Genomic DNA, 21,578 nt, shown 5'->3' with positions numbered 1-21,578 from the left:
TTGTGTTCAACAGATTATATAGAAACTCATGTTTGGAACAAGTGGAGAACGAGTAAATCATGGCAGAATTTTCATTTTTGGATGAACTATCCCTTTAACTGGATCATAACGGTTGTGAACTTATTTGACCCTGACTGGACACGTTTCCTAAATGGTGTATCAAACATTCCTTGTTCAGATACAAAAATCTCTGTTGCAGTCATGCATTTATACTGAAAGTGAAGCGAGACATCATTCAGGAGGGTTTAAAAGCCAGACCTTGAAGTTTTTTTTATTAATGCTGAGGCACTAACTGAAAGTATTCTGTAAATAAAATTGGAAGCATATTTCTGGTTGGTTGAGTTACTTTACTGCTTTACTGGCTTTATCTTGTCACTACAACAAAGTTGAATGACTGGATTTAACTTCTGACAGAAAATGTCAGTAAGTGATTTCATTGCAAATGTCTGATGCCAACACATATAAAGACTTACAGTGGCAGTCTCTCATATGGAGAATGAAGTCACATGCATTGTATACACTATATAGGTGTGAGTTTTTCACAGACTTCAACAGAGTGTAAAAATCTCAATGGTTCTGTGGGTCTCGTCTATGCAAACTGATCTTTATTTTGTATTTTCAATTGGATTCGAGTCAGGTGATTGGCTGGGCCATTCTACAGCTTGATTTTCTTTCTCTAAAAGCATTTAAGAGTTTCCTTGGCTGGGTTTTTAGAATATTGTCTTGCTGAAATGTCCACCCTGGTTTCATCTTCATCATCCTGATAATGTAGATGTTGGACTGAAGCAGCTAATATTCATTTACACTGAGGAAGGCCAGAGGGTTGCTGAAGAACTACTGAGAGATTTTAGCTGCACTCTGGGCTTTCACTGCCTTTATACACCTCCCTTTCTTCATGTGTTCAATACTTTTTCTCCTCATTGTCATTTCATTTTATTACACATAACTTCATTTGTAAACTATATAGATTTGTTTTCTTTGCATACTGTATATAGATCTCTTTGGTTGCTATCAACATCTGGTGGAAATTTCATGTGAACAGTAGCTTTAGAAATATGTTTTCTGAGACAAATGGTGAATTGAATTGAATACTTATTTCCCCCACTTTATATATAATATTAAAACATTCATTCATTTTCTTTTCAGCTTAGTCCCTTTATTAATCCTGGGTCACCACAGCGGAATGAACCGACAACTTATCCAGCACATGTTTTACGCAGCGGATCCCCTTCCAGCCGCAACCCATCTCTGGGAAAAATATTAAAACATACTGGTTACAAAAATGTTTCAATCTTTCCTAAAAGAAGTTTCTTTTTGATTACTTGCATTTATTTGATTAATCCTTTGATGTTTTTTTTACCTAAACAAAATGATCTAAACATTATATTTGCTGATATAGAAGCCTACACTGTAAAAAAAATACTGAGGTCAACACAATTGCTTAATGTTGTCCCAACACAAATCGATTAATTTAACTTAATCGCTTTTGTCAATTTTTGTGGATTGAACATAACACAATTAAGTTGTCCAAAAAAAAAACCTTAGGAATTGTGTTGCTTCAACTCATTTTAAATAAGTAGGGTGAACAAGCAGAAAAAATACATTTTGAGTGTATATGAACACTGCTGAAAGCAATTTATGTGCTTAAAATTTATGAAAATGATCAGTTTTTAGGATTTTTGAAGAAAAAGAAATGTTTTGCAACTATAAAAATGCATTTACAATCACTTCTGATCAGGTCATCCTTGCTGAAGAAAGTATTATTTCCTTTTTATAATGCTGTTAACGGCACAGTATGTAAATTCTGTCACTAGAGGGTTCATATTCACAACAAACAAAGGACTATAGTCGTGATCACAAGGGGAAAAGAAGCATTGATTTATCACACTAAATAAATTGAAAGGTTCTGTTAAAATCCTGCTCTGTGCAGTCTAATAAAACACAACAGATTCAAGCGTCTTTGGTGTTTCTGTGTTTTATACAGTATAAATAAAAATCAAAGGTGTATGATGACAATGTCATGGTCAGTCTCAGTAGTTGCCATTGCTTATTACTCTGGATTTGAACATCCATCCATCCATCCATCCATCCATCCATCCATCCATCCATCCATCCATCTATCCATCTATCTATCTATCTATCTATCTATCTATCTATCTATCTATCTATCTATCTATCTATCTATCTATCACTGTCTCTTCCTCTGTGCATTCATTTATCTATCCGTCCATCCATCCATCCTTCTGTTTTTGTCAATCCATCCATCTCTCTATTCATCTGTCCACCTATCACTGTCTCTATCCATCCATCCATCCATCCACCCATTTTTGTCAATCCATTTCTTCATCCATTTCTTCATTATTCATCTGTCCATCTATTACTGTCTCTTCCTCTATCTATCCATCCATACATCCTTCTGTTTTTGTCAATCCATCCATCTCTCCATTCATTTATTTGTCCATCTATCACTGTCTCTTCCTCTATCTTTCTATCTATCTATCTATCTATCTATCTATCTATCTATCTATCTATCTATCTATCTATCTATCTATCTATCTATCTATCTATCTATCTATCTATCTATCTATCTATCTATCTATCTATCTATCTGTTTTTGTCAATCCATCTCTCTATTCATTTATCTGTTCATCTATCACTGTCTCTTCCTCTATCCATCCATCCATCCGTCTATCTATCTATGATGTTATTACCATGGCAACTCAATTACATGATCCGTCTCACTAGTTAAGATTGCTTATTTCTCAGTATTTGAACATTCTTCTAAACATCTGTGATAATGTGAGTACAAACTCAGCAAAAATATATTCAATTCTAGTGTTCACTGCTCTAGCGTTTTTGGACAATTCGATACAAAAATCATACATTTTATCATTAACCGCCTGTCCTCGTGTACTTCCAGAGTAAGAATTTCTCTGTTTTTTAAACCTGAGAGTTGAAATAATCTCCTGTAGTAATCCACATTATGGCACGAAAGCTGTTGATAGAGCTTAACTTGTATTGAGCTCAGAACGTTCCTTTAAAATCCAGCTTTTAGAGAGAGCGAGGGAGAGATTACAGTCCAAGATGTCCTGACGCCTTTCCCCTTGAGATATTTCACCACACAGGATTTTCATCCTCTCTCCTGGTTGGAACTTCATCAAAATTCATCCTCGGCTTGAGATCTTGTTAACTCTAGATGATGAGGGTGTTATGAGTGGGGAATCTAATTTCGGCTGTGCGAGGTGTAATCTTAATCACAAATTCAGATCACGAATTGGAGGGCTGCCCCATAAGCCAGCTGTTTTGAGAAAGTCAAATATTGCAGCGTCGTGTTCCTGTTATTGAGGTGCGAATGGAGCCAGATATGACTGCGGCGTCTAACAAAACCTTTGACTGGATGAATATTTGAAAAGCATTTTGAAGCCGAGCACTTCACTCTCCCGGAGGACTGTGTGTTCGGGGATGCATTTATTACGGCCTTCATTCTCAATGTGCATCTTCACCCCGTGTGATCACCGACCGGCCAAAACAAACCGCAGCAATTTCATCAGAGATGTGAGATGCAGCGGTCCCGTAATCAGTCATGATGGAGCCCTTAACGTCCCCCCGCGCACTTTCTATTCTCTGTCAATATTGCGAACTCAACCGCTGACAGTCTCGCTTGCCGTGATTGAGGACAGAAATCGTCGCTTCAGCACCCATTGTGCATACTTATTTACTGTACGTCCAATTACTGTTCTCAGCCATCTGTGTCAGCCATAGTCAGATCTATCTATCTATCTATCTATCTATCTATCTATCTATCTATCTATCTATCTATCTATCTATCTATCTATCTATCTATCTATCTATCTATCTATCTATCTGTCCATCCTTTCACCTATTCATCATGTACATATTTAGCTATTTATCTAACTATCCACCCATCCATCTGTCCATTCTTTGGTCAATCTGTCCATCCATCCATACATCCGTTCATCTATCCATGCATTCATTTGTCTTTTTGTCAGTCCATCATTCCATCCGTTTATCTATCTGGCCATGCATAACTGTCTCTTTCTCCATCCATCCATCCATCTATCCACCTATCCATATATCCATTCTTTAGTCAATCCACCTGTCTATCAGTCCATCCATTCACCTATTTGTTTGTCAATCCATCCTTCTATCCATCTACCCATCCATCCATCCATCATCTGTCAGTGTCAATCCATCTTTTCATCCATTTATCTGTTTGTCCATTCATCTATTTATCTTTCTATCCACCTATCCATCTATCCATTCTCTGGTCAATCTGGCAATCTATCCACCTTTTGGTATGTCAATCCATCCTTATATCAATTTATATATCTGTCCATTCATCACTCTGTTTCTTCCTCCATCCATCCATCCTTCCACCAATTCATCTACCCATTCTTTGGTCAATTCACTTGTCTATCTGTCCATGCATCACTCTGTCTCTTTTTCTCCATCCATCCATTCTTTGGTCCATACACCTGTCAATCTGTCCATTTATCCACCTTTTTGTTTGTCAATCCATTCATATTTCCATGCATCACTCTGTTTCTTCCTCCATTCATCCATTCATCCATCCATCTATCCATGTTTGGTCACTCCACCTGTCTATCTGTCCATCCATCCACCTACTTTGTCAATCCATACATCCATCCCTCTATCCATCATGCATCACTCTGTCTCTTTCTCCATCTATCCATCCACCCATCCATTTATTTATGCATCTATCCATTCTTTGGTCAATCCACCTTGTCTATCTGTCCACTATCTATCTGTCCACCTTTTTGTTTGTCAATTCATCCTTCCATTAATTCATCTATTCATTAATTCTGTCTGTTTGTTAATCAACCTTTCAATCCATTTATATATCTGTCCATGCATCACTTTGTTTCTTCCTCCATCCATCCATCCATCCATCCACCTATCCATCTACCCATTCTATGGTGAATCCACTTGTCTATCTGTCCATGCATCACTCTGTCTCCTTTTCTCCATTCATCCATCCATCCATCCATCCATCCATATATCCATTCTTTGGTCAATACACCTGTCAATCGGTCCATCCATTCACCTTTTTGTTTGTCAGTCCATCTTTCTTTCCATCCATCCATCCATCCATCCATCCATCCATCCATCCATCCATCCACCCATCTCTCTGTCTTTCAATCTATCTTTCCATCAATTTATATATCTGTCCATGCATCACTCTGTTTCTGCCTCCATCCATCCATCTATCCAACTATCCATCTATCCATGTTTGGTCAATCCACTTGTCTGTCTGTCCATCCATCCACCTACTTTGTCAACCCATCCATCCATTCGTCCATCCTTCTATCTGTTTGATAATCCTTTTTTCCATCCATTTATCTATGTCCATGCATCACTTTGTCTCTTCCTCCATCCATCCATCAGTCCATCTGTCTGTCCGTCCAACTTATCTATCTATCTATCTATCTATCTATCTATCTATCTATCTATCTATCTATCTATCTATCTATCTATCTATCTATCTATCTATCTATCTATCTATCTATCTATCTATCTATCTATCTATCTATCTATCTATCTATCTATCTATCTATCTATCTATCTGTCTATCTGTCTCCACCAGTGCACATATTTATTTACATTAAATCGTCCATCTCTGTCAACCTCAAAACAGTGTTTGCTGGACAGAAATATGAAACCTGGGCTACATGAAGTGTGAGAGACACCTGCACACATCCGCACACAGTCACACAAACAAAAAACATTGCTTCATGTCACAAAATATGGTCAAAAAGATGAAACGATGGCAATCTAGGAGCTCAGCGGCGCAAGCATTAGCTTTTGAAGCCCCCCAGCATGTGAACCCCAGATAAACTGCAATTCTGCAACAAAAGCAACAGCTGCGCTATCATGTGCACAAGCCATGCAAAGAATCTTGCATTTGTCAGGCCGCCCGATACATTGTCCCCCTAATATTATCATGCATCGTGGAGCATCCTGTGAATCAGCGCCAGGCTGGCTCCATTTCGTGATACGGTCAAACGTTTGTTCAGAAGCGTGCCGTATCCTTTTTAGATTTGTAGCGAACATATGGAGGCTGATAAATGAAGCATGAGCCGTTATTAATACGAGCGTTGAAAGCAGCACATCCTCTGATTCCATGATAAGGCAATAAAATGAGCTAATCCGTACTTGAAAATCATTATGCGATTAATGCGGTGTGAGATTTGAGAGGCCTCATCACTTCTAATGCCAGATGAATGCACATTTCTTTAGGGATCTCACATTACAGATCTGGCACAATCCACAGCAGCTCTGACTAAAGATATTATTAGTAGTAATAATAATAATAATAATAATAATAATAATAATAATGATGATGACAATAATAATGATGATGATAATAATAATAATAATAATAATGATGCAAAAATATTATTATTAATAAAAAAATAATAATATTTTTGTATAATAATAATAATAATAATGATGACAATAATTTAATAATGATGAACATGACGGTACTGCAGAAAATATTATTATTATTATTATTATTATTATTATTATTATTATTATTATTATTATTATTATTATTAATATTAATATTTTGCATAATAACAATATTAATAATAATAATAATAATTTTGCATCATCATTATTTTATTATTATTAGTAGTAGTAGTAATAGTTTTAATAATAATGATAATAATAACAATATCATTATTGTATAATAATAATAATAATAATAACAATATTAATATTTTTTCATCATCATCATCATAATTATTATTTTATTATTATTGTTTTTATTATTATTATACAAAAATGATATTATTGTTAATAATAATAATAATAATAATAATAATAATAATATTTTTTGCACCACCATCATCATTATTATTACGCACCATCCTGTTATTGCGTTTATTATTACACAAAATGCTACAGTATAATAATAATCATTATTATTATTAGGAATTTAAATGACTAATTATTAAAAAATCTAAATAAAAATGCATTATTACTAAAAAAGTTTATTGTCATACTGTAATTGTGATCTCTTTTATTTTATTAATGTTTGCTAGTTTTTAGTGTCCTTTATTTTCACTTTCTAATCTTTTCATTATTGCACAGCATTTTAGTTTTTTGAAATGTTCTTTCTGGGTAAATGACTGGTCTTCTACGTCTGTGTTTAGTTCTCAAACTAATCCTGCAGGAATGCGGTGCTGTTGCAGCAACTACGTGTTGTACCTTTTAATTATTCCAAATGACTGAACCACATAATATTGGGTGTCATGCAGAATATCTCAGAGACAAAGCAGACAACTGGCAGGCATTTTCTGGCGACTAACCCAGTTAGTTAGCATGAAATTCAGAAGCATTATTGTCCCAGGACGTATTCTTGCTTGTTTTCAGCCATGTGACCTAATCTTGCGTCTCTCTACGACTCCTGTGAGGGCATCACAAGTCACCAATTCATCACACAGTATGATGTGAAACCAAATAGCTTCTGCTGCTAACAAATTAGCATTTTAGCAGTCTCTTATGATGTGGTGTTGTTCAATTTTGCTAACCTTTTTAAAAATGAAATTTATTGAATTGGTGACTTGCTGTGCTGTGGTTAAGTGGCTGGAGAAGGTTTAGCATCACTGAAGTCTAGAAGCCCCTAATGCTGCCCCCCATAGCCCAGTTCACCCGTCTAGCTGCAGGTACTGTACTCACGCTGGCACTGGCCCCAGGAGACTCTCGTCCAGCCCCAGCAGCAGTCGATGCGGCCGCCGTACCGACACAGACCATTGGATGAGGACATCTGTCTGGACCACCTATCAGGAGACAGATAGATCAGATTTGAGCCAATCACTGCACAGAAGAGTGGGAATAAGATTTTATATCAAAACTATTTGATCTGTCTATCTATCTGTCAGTCGTTTCATCTGTCTATCTTGATCACTCTATCCATCTATCTATCTCTATCACTCTATCCATCTATCTATCTATCTCTATCACTCTATCTATCTATCACTCTATCTATCTATCACTCTATCTATCTATCTATCTATCTATCTATCTATCTATCTATCTATCTATCTATCTATCTATCTATCTATCTATCTATCTATCTATCTATCTATCTATCTATCTCGATCACTCTATCCATCTATCTCTACCACTCTATCACTCTATCACTCTATCACTCTATCTATCTATCTATCTATCTATCTATCTATCTATCTATCTATCTATCTATCTATCTATCTATCTGTCGATCACTCTATCCATCTATCTATCTCTATCACTTTATCACTCTATCACTCTATCTATCTATCTATCTATCTATCTATCTATCTATCTATCTATCTATCTATCTATCTATCTATCTATCTATCCATCCATCCATCCATCCATCCATCCACTTGTCAGTTCATGGTTCAAGTGTCACTTTTACTTCCATCCATCCATCTTTTTGTTTTTGTCCATCCATTTTTCCCTCCATCATTTATCCATCCATCCATCCATCTGACTCTCTGTATTTGGCATGGATTGCAGCACATCTGCAAGTCATGAGGCATCTCCTATTGTTGCTGTTGTCTTATCCATTGCATCAGTCAGCCAGTGATGTTTTATCTACTATCACAAAGCATCCGCTGTAGTCAGTGACACAGGTGCTCAGATAAGACTACTGTGAGTTATCAGTACAGCAGACGCAGATGTGCTCGCATGTTGATGCTGGACGCACACGCACACAAACACACACACACACACACACACGCACGCGCACACGCACGCGCACGCACACGCACACGCACACGCAAACGCACACACACACACACACACACACACACACACACACACACACACACACACACACACACACACACACACACACAGCGCAGAGATAAGTTGAAGACGTTTCTCCTCCTGCAGCCTATAGCTACAGGGAAGTGTTGGAAAATAAAAACGGTGTTCTTAGAAGAAGATATGTTACACGACCCAACAATATGAGCGAACAAGACAGATATTTGGAAAACATCATTGTTGGAAACAACAGCGCAGGCCGTTTAAAACCGATTTTCCACAAAAATGGAAAAGAAAGGTAGAGCTGAAGTGCTTTTGAATCAGAGAGTTTCTTGGCAGTGCACGCTGGGATTACAGATTTTTTTTTCTCTCTCTCTTTTTTTCCTCTTCCACAAGCAGAGCTCCAAATGTTTTTGTGAAGAAGTAAAACCATTTAAGGTCTGTGAAAATAAGCAAAAGGGAATGAACACGGGTCAGATGACGTAAGGTAAATGGATCATGGGTAATAGATACAGGGAAAGCACGGCGCACAACCTAAAATTAAACTTCTACTTAATACGCCGGGCTGTTTTTAAACAGAGAGGAGAAAACAGGACAGAAATTGAATTGAGTTGGTCAGATAATATATAGAAACATTCAGTTACTTTACTGGCAATTTGAAAAAAAAATTATATTGTGAATATTAAGACATTTTACTCAACCCTTTGCTAAATTTTACTTGTCCCACAAGTATGAGGATTAATTTGGGGTCCTTTATTGATTTACTGTACACAATACACAATGTTGTTTGAGTATAAAAACATTGGCAAAGTCCTGAACCAGAAAGTCACTCTGTCTTTTGCTTTGTGTCATTCACAGCTTACATCAAAAATAACTTTAATGTTCACAGGATGCAGTTTTGCATAAAAATATATATTTTTTAATCTGTAAATTCAGTATAGTCAGTAAAGACTGATTACAGATTACAGTCCCTTAAATCAACTAATCGCTTTAAAAGCAATGGGTGTACTCACATTATCAAGTCAACTAATCGCTTTAAAAGCAGTGGGTGTACTCACATTTTTAAGTAAAGTCAACTAATCGCTTTATAAGCAGTGGGTGTACTCACATTATCAAGTCAACTAATCGCTTTAAAAGCAGTGGGTGTACTCACATTATCAAGTCAACTAATCGCTTTAAAAGCAATGGGTGTACTCACATTATCAAGTCAACTAATCACTTTAAAAGCAGTGGGTGTACTCACACTTTTAAGTAAAGTCAACTAATCGCTTTAAAAGCAACGGGTGTACTCACTTTTTTAAGTAAAGTCCACTAAATACTTTAAAAGCAACGGGCCTACTCCCTTTTTTTAAGTAAAGTCCACTAAATACTTTAAAAGCAACGGGCCTACTCCCTTTTTTTAAGTAAAGTCCACCAAATACTTTAAAAGCTATGGATTTACTTGCATTTTTAAGTAAAGTCAACTAATTACTTTAAAAGCAACAGGTTTACTAAAATTTTAAGTTAAGTCAACTAAACGCTTTAAACGCAATGGGTTTATTTGAATTTTTAAGTAAAGTCAACTAATCACTTTAAAAGCAACGGGTTTACTTACATTTTTAAAGTAGAGTCAACTAATCGCTTTAAAAGCAATTGGTTCACTAACATTTTTAGCGTAAGCTAATTGCTGTTTACTGTACTGAGTAAAATTATTAAATAATTATTAACCTAAATTTTTCTAATGCCTAATTTTATATATATATATATATATATATATATATATATATATATATATATATATATATATATATATGTGTGTGTGTTTACTTGCTTACAGACATATCTTTTTTATATGTTCTGCTTTAAAAGTTGCATGTTCTACATCTGTGAGACAGGAGGTGATAAGGAATTGTAGCCACATGCTGCACTGTCTCCTTCAGTTAGTCTGAATGTTGTACAGCAGTGAAAATGCTAATGTGGCCACTAGCGCTGCCAGTCACTCCAGTCAGAAACGGTGATGGTGCCACTAAATGAGAGTGACAGGCTGAAGGCTAAAATGTTTGTGTGTGTGTGCAGCACGGTGAGAAAGAGGAGACTTCAGAACGCCTCCAAAGACACAGAGCGCATGCTAAGAGGATTGAGTCCCGGCTCCTGTCTGTCATACCTATATCTCACCTCAAACATACATTTAATCGCTCTCACACACAGACTTGTACAGCTGTTTTTATGGGGACTAAGTGTGAGTGACAATAATGTAGCCAAAAAAAGTTTTCAAACATTTTCAAAACAATTTGCGTTTACATGTATTCGTAAAAATGGTCAACAATGCTGTATTATGTATGCCAGGCTTGACTTCTAGGTGATCATTTGGAAAAGTGGCAGAAGGTAAATTTTTCCCATGATTCATCTGTTGAACTGTATCCTAATCATCACAAATACTGCAGAAGACCTACGGGAACCCGCATGGACCCGAGATTCTCACAGAAACCAGTCAAGTTTGGTGAAGGAAAAATCATGGTTTGGGGTTACATTCAGTAAGAGGGCATGCAAGAGATCTGCAGATTTGATGGTAACATCTACAGCCTGAGGTATCAAGACATTTGTGCTGCCCATTACATTACAAACCACAGGAGAGGGCAAATTCTTCAGCAGGATAGCACTCCTCATATTTCAGCCTCCACATCAAAGTTCCTAAAAGCAAAGAAGGTCAAGGTGCTCCAGGATTGGCCAGCCCAGTCACCAGAAATGAACATTATTGAGCATGTCTGGGGTAAGATGAAGGAGGAAGAATTGAAGATGAATCCAAAGAATCTTGATGAACTCTGGGAGTCCTGCGAGGATGCTTTCTTTGCCATTCCAGATGACTTTATTAATAAGTTATTTGAGTCATTGCAGAGATGTATGGATGCAGTCCTCCAAGCTCATGGGAGTCATACACAATATTAATTATTTTTCCACTGCACCATGACTTTATATTCTATACAGTACATTATTTCTGTTAAGTGACTAGACTTTTGTCTAAGCAAAGTCAGACCTTACTGTGCTAAATAAATCATTAAATATCAAGGTATGATCATATTTTATTTTGGTAAAATAAGCATAATCTAGAGGCCTTTGCCTTTCATATAAGCCACTTCTGATACCAAATGATCAACTAGGAGTTATTATTTGTTGTTCCTAAAACTTGGATAGGCGACAAGATTTTTGTCAGGTAGTGTACAGTAATATAGTGCAAAACTGTCTTAAATACAGTTTATATTAAAGTTTAATACTGTGTCATTTACAAAAATCATTAACAGTGTAAGGAAACCAATATTAATGTACAGTAGGTTGTTGTCAATTTATATGGACAGAATTCATGGTGCTTACAAAAAGAGCAGACATACTCGTCTTTAGTTAATTCACTCTCTTTTCTCCACAACAACACAAAGCTCTTTGCTCTTTTCTTTTTCCAGTGAAAATATGAGGCTAAATGCCTTTAGAAAACAACACAGGCTGAAGCGCTTTGAGAGGATGGCTAATTGGTCTGTTTCACCCACAGCATTTTATGTTTTTAAACATGGTGTTTTATAATGATGGCCATTTTAATCATAATTAGAATGCGGAAAAAGAAATCATGCATAATATGAGTTGCAAACACATTCATGAGGGATACAGTGGTTGGGTGTTGATGATGAGGGTGTTACAGAAAATGAGTAAAAAATGGTGGTAAAGGTTACTAAGGAAGCAAGTTATTTTTTGCTCCAGATTGTGCAACGTGTGACTCAAGAGATTATCAAACATTTATTGTGACCAAAAAAACTAAAAAGTGACCAATAATCATGAATTTTGGGAGAGAAAAAAAAAAAAAAACTAAAGACTTAATGGTGCTGAAAATCCATCAAAATCTATTCAAATAGAAACCTTTTATTTTAAATTGTAATAATACTTCTTAATTTTTCTAATTTCACATTATTTTTGATTACAAATATGCACTTTGGTGAGCAGAATGAACATTCATTCATTCATTTTTCTTCGGCTTAGTCCCATATTTATTAGTGGTAAACACAGCGGAATGAACCACCAACTATTCCGGCATATCTTTTACGCAGCGGATGCCCCTCCAGCTGTAACCCAGTACTAGGAAACACCCATACACTCTCATTTACACACACACACTCATACACTATGGCCAATTTAGTTTATTCAATTCACCCATAGCGCATGTCTTTGGACTGGGGAGCACCCAGGGGAAACCCACACCAGCACAGGGAGAACAGGCAAACTCCACACAGAAATGCCAACTGGCCCACCAGCGACCTTCTTGCTTTGAGGCAGCAGTGCTAACCACTGAACCACGGTGCCACCCAGATTGAACATTTAACTGGCAATTTATCCAGGCAATCCTATTGTGGAGAAGTGAGACTTCTCCCCTCTGTCTCTGACGGCCGCACCCCACACACACACACACACACACACACACAAACTTACCTTCATTCCTTCCTCCTCCGTCGGCGGGTATATTGATGAGTGCACGCATCATATCACCGGCATACTATCACACCTCCACAGTTCATCTCTCCCCTTCAGTCTCACACGAAGCATACACTTGAGCGCACACACACATTGTCTTCGTGTTTTTGTTTGTTTGTCTAGAGGAGTTCGGACTTCAGCGCAAGACCAGCGAACCTGAGTGAAGGAAGGGCGCGCGCTTATGACATCAAAAGCCGCGCCTTGGGAGTTCGCGCGCTGAAAGTCCGACCGTACCATTTGTGTTTATGTGGGTACAACCAGTGTGGTTGTTTGTCCTGTTTTACAGGAAAGATGTTAAAGGTTATGGGTGTTTAATGTTGTATGTTTCTGTGTGTTCTGTTAAAGCAGATCAGACCATTTAAGATTTAAAGAGATGCCATTTAAGGCGAGTTTGAAAGTGTGTTCTTTTCACTATATACTTATTAGAGAATGGCTTACGCCAATCAATGGGCGGAGTCAGGTGTATAAAGAGGGATGCCAGACTCCAGCTCGGGGTCAGTTTACCTGGCTAGCGAGCGTGCTGTGGCAGAGCCGTGAGCAATCTTCTGAGTGAGTAGATACTAGTATACAGTGGTTACGTTTGATTGTTTTTTTTTCTCTTCCTTGGTTTTGTTTTTGTGTTATATATATTCGTCTTTATATTTAATTTGTTGATTTGGTACTTTGTATTTTTGTATATATATTTTTGGATTTTTTATGGACACTGTATATATTTTGCACTGGACATATCCTCCACATCGTTGTAAATAAATACCACCTTTTTTTTACACTTCCGGGTCAGGCCATTGTGTTTTGGATTTTTGCCATTGGGTTTTTTTTGTTTTGTTTTGGGTTTATTGTGATTATCAAGGCCTCCCACGCCTCCTAGTGGACCTACTCTGGGTTCACTACATCGCAGTTGGTGTCAGAAGCGGCGGCCACCCGGAAGAGAATGAGGAGGAGGAAGCTGGGTTTACGATCTGCTGTGAAGGACGCAGCTTGGCGTAGACTGTCGTCTGGTGGAGAAGAGGCAGCTACGGAGCGTCCCAGCACCAGTGAGCCTTCTACTCAGTCCAGTGAGGGCATGGCGAGTATGATGAGGGATTTCCTCAAGGCACAGCAAACAAGAGAGGAGATGTTTCTTCGTGAGCTGCGGGGACTTCGTGAGTCGATACGGCCGACGGAGCTAACAACGCCATCGCCCAGTAGAGTATCCACAGGGGAGACATCTCCCCCACCTACCCCACCACCACCCGCAGTTTCATCACTCCGAGTCCAGCGGATGAGTCATCCAGAAACGCCATTACCACCCTTAAAGGCTGATGATGACATCGAGAATTATCTGCGGCGATTCGAACGTCTGGCCCGAACGTGGCAGTGGCCTCGGGAGGAGTGGAGCTGTCGGCTGGTGCCATTACTGACTGGTCGAGCGCTGGAGGCATATCTTGCAATGGATGAGGTCAGTGCTGATGATTATGTACAATTAAAAGACTCTCTTCTGCAGAAATACAACGTGTCTGCAGAAACATACCGTCAGCGCTTCAGAGCGTCTACGTCACCAGAAGGAGAGTCACCGACGGAAACATATCATCGCCTGAAACACTTGTATCAGCGCTGGATTCGACCAGATCTTCACTCTAAAGATGAGATCGGTGAGCTGATTATCATGGAGCAACTGCTGAGGGTTATGGATCCAGATACCAGGACATGGGTCAAAGAACATGAGCCAGACTCTGGACTGGTAGCAGCACGACTGGCTCAGCAGTATGCTAACGCTCATCGCTCCGGTCTGCGCACGCAACCTGCAAAAGGTAGAGCACGACACAATTTACAAAATACTGACATTCAGCATTCACATGGACTTGAGACTGAGAAAACACATACACTGATCTGTTATGCGTGTCAACAACAAGGACACAAAGCATCGTTATGCCCTGCTAGAAAATCCAAACTAACTGGTTTTTGTTATGCACCAAGAGAGGGCGATGCTAATGGTGACTGTGATGTGAATGAAAATGCTAAAATGTTGGACATTGTGGTTAATGGTCGTGAGCTGAAAGCACTACTTGACACGGGAAGTTCTATTTCTTTGATAAAATCATGCCATGTGAACAATGTTGACTATGCTAATACCGCTAACGTACAATGCATACATGGGGATATACGGAGGTATCCTAAAGCTGAGGTACTTGTGGGAATACATGATGAAATGTACATGTTGAATGTAGCAGTGGTCACTAATTTACCTGCTGACATGGTTTTGGGTCGAGATCTTCCGGTGTTGAATGAATTGTGCTATTTGTCTACCAAGCAGAGCTATGCAGGTTTAAATGACATTGAAAATGTGTTTTCTGTAGTAACGCGTGCCCAAACAAAAGCTGGTTTGCAGCCACTGCCAGACTTTGATGATAGTCTGCTGCAGGGCGCAACCAAGGGCAAAAGAAAAACGCGTCAGCAGAAAAGACTGTTAAAAAGGCTAGGGTCTCCAGTTCAGAAACCTAATATGAATGGTTTAGAGGCAGAAAACTGGAAGATTCCTGATAACATTTCTGAACTACAGAAAAATGATGATTCTTTAAGAAAACTGTTTGTGAGAGCTGAAAAACCTGATAACATCAATTTGAATGACGAACATTTTGTTGTCATTGATGTTTTATATGTACAAGTAGGAGATGTGAAGCGTTTGGTTGTACCCATATCTGTTCGTCCCCTTGTGTTACATCTTGCACACACACTTCCATGGGCGGGACATTTAGCATTCCAGAAAACATACACTCGCATCAGTACACGTTTCTATTGGCCAACCATGTACACTGATGTACAGACACATTGCAACACATGCAACATTTGCCAGACAACCAGTGCGGTTCGTCATAGAGACAAAGCACCATTACATCCACTCCCCATTATTTCGACCCCTTTCCGTCGTATTGCCATGGATGTCGTAGGACCACTGGAGAGAAGTAGTACGGGACATTGCTACATTCTTGTCATTTGTGATTACGCCACTCGTTACCCGGAGGCATTCCCACTTCGCACAGTCACCACCACTAAAATTGTTCAAGCTCTCACTGCATTGTTTTCCAGAGTAGGAATCCCGGACGAGATCATTACCGATCAGGGAACCAACTTCATGTCACGAGTGATGAAAATATTCCACCAGCAGCTGGGCATCAAGGCACTGAGAACAACACCATACCATCCTCAGACAGATGGGCTGGTGGAGCGTTTCAACGCGACATTGAAAAACATGTTGAGGAAGTTTGTATCAGATACAGGACGAGACTGGGACAAATGGTTACCATTTTTGCTGTTTGCATACAGGGAGGTACCACAAGCATCAACAGGTTTCTCACCGTTCGAATTGATGTATGGCTGGCCAGTCCAGGGTCCGCTGGATATTCTGAAGAAGGCGTGGACTAGACCGTCTGGAGCAGTGGAGAACGGCAGCATCATCAGCTTCATCCTAAAGATGAGAGACAAGCTGGAAACCTACAGGGAGCAGGCTGTGGAAAACCTTAAAGAGGCACAAACAAAGCAGAAGACATGGTATGACCAAAGAAGTCGTCTTCGCCAGTTCCAGCCAGGACAAAAGGTATTACTGCTTTTACCAACGTCCACCAACAAACTTCTGGCGAAATGGCAAGGGCCATATGAAGTGACAAAGAAGATGGGGCCAGTCACTTATGAGATTCTCCATCCAGAGAAGAAGAAAAGTCGACAGATTTACCACATCAACCTGCTGAAGGAGTGGAAGGAGACAAAAGAAGCAGAGAAAGTATTGATGGTGAGAGAGGTGAAGGAGGATGAAGACGATCATGCTGAGGAGATGGTTACACCGAGACAAGCTGCTGAGCTGAAGTTGGATCACCTGGAGGAGGGCAAGAAACATGAGTTAAAGGAGGTACTCAATGCTTACCCATCATTGTTCCAGGAGAGGCCAGGAAGAACGGAGGTAACCCAGCACACCATCCACCTGACAGACACAACACCATCAAGACAACGACCATATCGTGTTCCTGAAAAACTGTTAAAGCCACTGAAGGAGGAACTAGAAACCATGAAGCAACTGGGAGTAATAGAACCATCATCATCGGAATGGAGCAGTCCCATAGTCATCGTCCCTAAAAAGGATGGATCTTTAAGGATATGTGTTGACTTCAGAAAACTAAATGCTCAATCTAGGTTCGATGCTTACCCTATGCCGAGGATCGATGACTTGCTGGAGAGAATAGGGCAGGCCCGCTACATAACCACACTAGATCTGTGCAAAGGTTACTGGCAGGTGCCCCTCCATCCTTCATCGAAACCCCTCACTGCTTTCAGAACCCCTCTTGGCCTATATCAGTTTACGGTACTTCCGTTTGGGTTACATGGGGCACCTGCAACATTCCAGCGCCTCATGGACTGTGTTCTCCAGGGCTGTGAAAGTTTTGCGTCTGCTTACCTAGACGACGTGGTAATATTCAGTCACACGTGGGTGGACCATCTGCAGCACGCAAAACAGGCCCTGGAGAAAATTCAAGGAGCGGGTCTGTCCTTAAATGTGACTAAGTGCGAGTGGGGACAAAAGGAAACCAACTACCTGGGGTACAGACTGGGCAATGGTGGACTCAGACCACAGGTGGACAAGGTAGAAGCGATTCGGAGAAGCCAAAAACCTAGGACCAAAAAGGAGGTACGTTCCTTCCTAGGATTGATGGGCTGGTACCGACGTTTTATCCCCAACTTCGCAACGACAGCAGCATCCCTAACAGACTTGCTCTCTAAACGAATGAAGAATCCAGTCGTTTGGACTGACGCCTGTGAACAGGCGTGGACTACTTTGAAGGAGAGGCTATGTACACATCCTGTGTTAAAGAGCCCTGATTTCTCTCAGAGATTTATGGTGCGAGTGGATGCATCGGATAGAGGGATTGGAGCGGTACTAGCCCAAGGACCAGCTGGACAAGAGCAACCTGTGGTATTTCTGAGTAGGAAACTGTTGCCCAGGGAGACGCGATATTCTACCATAGAGAAGGAGTGTCTTGCAATTAAATGGTCCCTGGAATCCCTCCGCTACTACCTCCTGGGGCGGGAGTTTGACTTGGAAACAGACCATCGAGCACTTACCTGGATAAACTCCATGAAAGATACTAACGCCAGAGTGACCCGGTGGTACCTGACATTACAACCTTTCCAGTTCAAAATAAGTCATTGCCCTGGGAGAAAAAATTTGGTAGCCGACTTCTTGTCCAGGTTTCCGGACAGTACGCGGCTTGGAGAGGAGGAGGATAATGTGGAGAAGTGAGACTTCTCCCCTCTGTCTCTGACGGCCGCACCCACACACACACACACACACACACACACACACAAAACTTACCTTCATTCCTTCCTCCTCCGTCGGCGGGTATATTGATGAGTGCACGCATCATATCACCGGCATACTATCACACCTCCACAGTTCATCTCTCCCCTTCAGTCTCACACGAAGCATACACTTGAGCGCACACACACATTGTCTTCGTGTTTTTGTTTGTTTGTCTAGAGGAGTTCGGACTTCAGCGCAAGACCAGCGAACCTGAGTGAAGGAAGGGCGCGCGCTTATGACATCAAAAGCCGCGCCTTGGGAGTTCGCGCGCTGAAAGTCCGACCGTACCATTTGTGTTTATGTGGGTACAACCAGTGTGGTTGTTTGTCCTGTTTTACAGGAAAGATGTTAAAGGTTATGGGTGTTTAATGTTGTATGTTTCTGTGTGTTCTGTTAAAGCAGATCAGACCATTTAAGATTTAAAGAGATGCCATTTAAGGCGAGTTTGAAAGTGTGTTCTTTTCACTATATACTTATTAGAGAATGGCTTACGCCAATCAATGGGCGGAGTCAGGTGTATAAAGAGGGATGCCAGACTCCAGCTCGGGGTCAGTTTACCTGGCTAGCGAGCGTGCTGTGGCAGAGCCGTGAGCAATCTTCTGAGTGAGTAGATACTAGTATACAGTGGTTACGTTTGATTGTTTTTTTTTCTCTTCCTTGGTTTTGTTTTTGTGTTATATATATTCGTCTTTATATTTAATTTGTTGATTTGGTACTTTGTATTTTTGTATATATATTTTTGGATTTTTGCCATTGGGTTTTTTTTGTTTTGTTTTGGGTTTATTGTGATTATCAAGGCCTCCCACGCCTCCTAGTGGACCTACTCTGGGTTCACTACATCGCACCTATATACTGTACATTATTATTAACAGAATCTGCATTAAACTAGTATTTGATGGGAGACTTTTGACATCATCAAAACACTTTATTTCTTTTTTTACCTAAAACATTTACATGAAGGTTTCAGAGAAGGCATCAGAACAGACATCAAGCAGAGAACTACTAATATTGAGAATTATGAGAGAATTTATGAGTCTGACGGAGAAGGATCCTATACTAACATTCATTAAGCTTCTCCAAATAGGCGAAACAGCAAATGTGCTCCAACTGGCTGTGATTTTGTCTTTTGACTAAATATTTGACTTTCAGGGAGGACAGGAATATTGCATGATGGAAAGCTTTCCAGGACTTTGTGTTAGAATAATAAGACAACAGAAAACGATTCCCATAACCTCAACTGCTGAACACAAAAAAAGAGCGGCAGGGTGTTCACAGCAAGAAGGTTGCTGGTTCGAGTGCCGGCTGGGTCAGTTGGCATTTCTGTGTGGAGTTTGCATGTTCTCCCCGTGTTGGTGTGGGTTTCCTCCGGGTGCTCCGGTTTCCACCACAGTCTAAAAACAAGCGGCAGATGAATTGGATGAACTAATTTGATTGTAGTGTATGAGTGTGTGTGTGTGTGTGTGTGTGTGTGTGTGTGTGTGTGTGTGTGTGTGTGTGTGTGTGTGTGTGTGTGTGTGTGTGTGTATAGATGTTTCCCAGTACTTGGTTGCGGCTGGAAGGGCATCTGCTGCGTAAAACATATGCTGGAATAGTTGGCGGTTCATTCCGCTGTGGCAAAATATATATATTAGACAATTATAATACAACAGAGTAGGATTCACATAACCAGCAGCACTGAAAAAAGCAAAAAGTTGTAGCTGCAAGGGACCAAAAAAAAGCAAGACAAATCTCCTTGTGCAGCCCTCGCCCCACCAGAGACAAGCGATTGCGTGCCAGTCAGCAATCTGCAAACCCTGGGCCCGATCCAAAGACATGCCAAACTGAGAAAGCGGCGCCACCTTCACTGAGGTAACAAGACTGTCACAACTAATCCCTCGTCCACCTCAGAAACACTCCTTCTACACCTCGCAACTATTAAAATTACCACTAATGTTCCTACCAAGAGTTTTCAACTGCTATTGGCTCAATTCCTTCAGGTGCCTACGCAGTTGAAGTCAAAATTATCAGCCCTCCTGTGATATTTATTTATTTTATTTCTTTCAAATATTTTCCAAGTGATGTTTAACGAAGTAGAGAAATTTTCACAGTATTTCCTAATTACTATAATATTTTTTCTTCTAGAGAAAGTCTTATTTGTTTTATTTTGGCTAGAATAAAAGCAGTTTTTAATTTTATTTACACCATTTTAAGGTCAAAATGATTAGCCTGCTTTAGCAATAGTTTTTTTAATTGTCTACAGAACAAACCAACATTATACAATGATTTGCCTAATTTTCCTAACTTGCCTAATTAACCTAGTTAAGCCTTTAAATGTCACTTTAAGCTGTATAGAAGTGTCTTGAAAAATATCCAGTAAAATATTATTTACTGTCATCATGGCAAAGACCAAATAAATCAGTTATTAAAACTACTATGTTCAGAAATGTGTTGAAGAAATCTTCTCTCCGTTAAACAGAAATTGGGGGAAAAAAATATAAAGGAAGGCTAATAATTCAGGAGGACTAATATTTCTGACTTCATCTGTATATGCTATTTAGGGGTATTGATAAAGGCTATCCTCCCGATACAGCGTATTTTGATAATGCTGCATCTTATGTTGGTAAAATTGGTTTTACAATGAATACCAAGAGTAATAATAAAGCTATTTGCACTCTTTCCTCCTAAAAGAAATCATTACTGTACCTTATATCCAGTCTTATCGCATCTTTTTATTAAAGGGCAAATTGATTTGCTGGAGAAAAGCATGGCTGTTACCTCAGAGATAGCATGTTAGAAACAAAATTCATGAAATATCCTATTAAGCTCATCCACAGAATTTTTATCCAGCAAAGCATTATTTACATGGGCGATACGGTGGCTCAGTGGTTAGCACTGTTGCCTCACAGCAAGAAGATTGCTGGTTCGAGTCCCGGCTGTGCCAGTTGGCATTTCTGTGTGGAGTTCTTCCCGTGTTGGCGTG

At 39.5% G+C, this 21,578-nt stretch overlaps 1 protein-coding gene across 5 annotated transcripts in view; it reads right to left on the bottom strand.

Annotated features, from left to right (window-relative positions):
* The window catches only part of npnta (nephronectin a), a 115,567-nt gene that overhangs the window by 81,225 nt on the left and 12,764 nt on the right, over window positions 1-21,578 (bottom strand). For all 5 annotated transcript variants that reach the window (XM_056456571.1, XM_056456574.1, XM_056456573.1 and 2 more), the window contains one exon: window positions 7,726-7,826. In XM_056456571.1, the coding sequence (XP_056312546.1) occupies window positions 7,726-7,826 (101 nt within the window). The remainder of the gene's footprint in view (window positions 1-7,725; window positions 7,827-21,578) is intronic.

The sequence above is a fragment of the Danio aesculapii genome, chromosome 1, assembly GCF_903798145.1.
Source record: "Danio aesculapii chromosome 1, fDanAes4.1, whole genome shotgun sequence".
Lineage (NCBI taxonomy): Eukaryota > Metazoa > Chordata > Actinopteri > Cypriniformes > Danionidae > Danio > Danio aesculapii.
The sequence above is the reverse complement of the archived record's forward strand: the minus strand, read 5'-3'. Positions and strand labels throughout refer to the sequence as shown.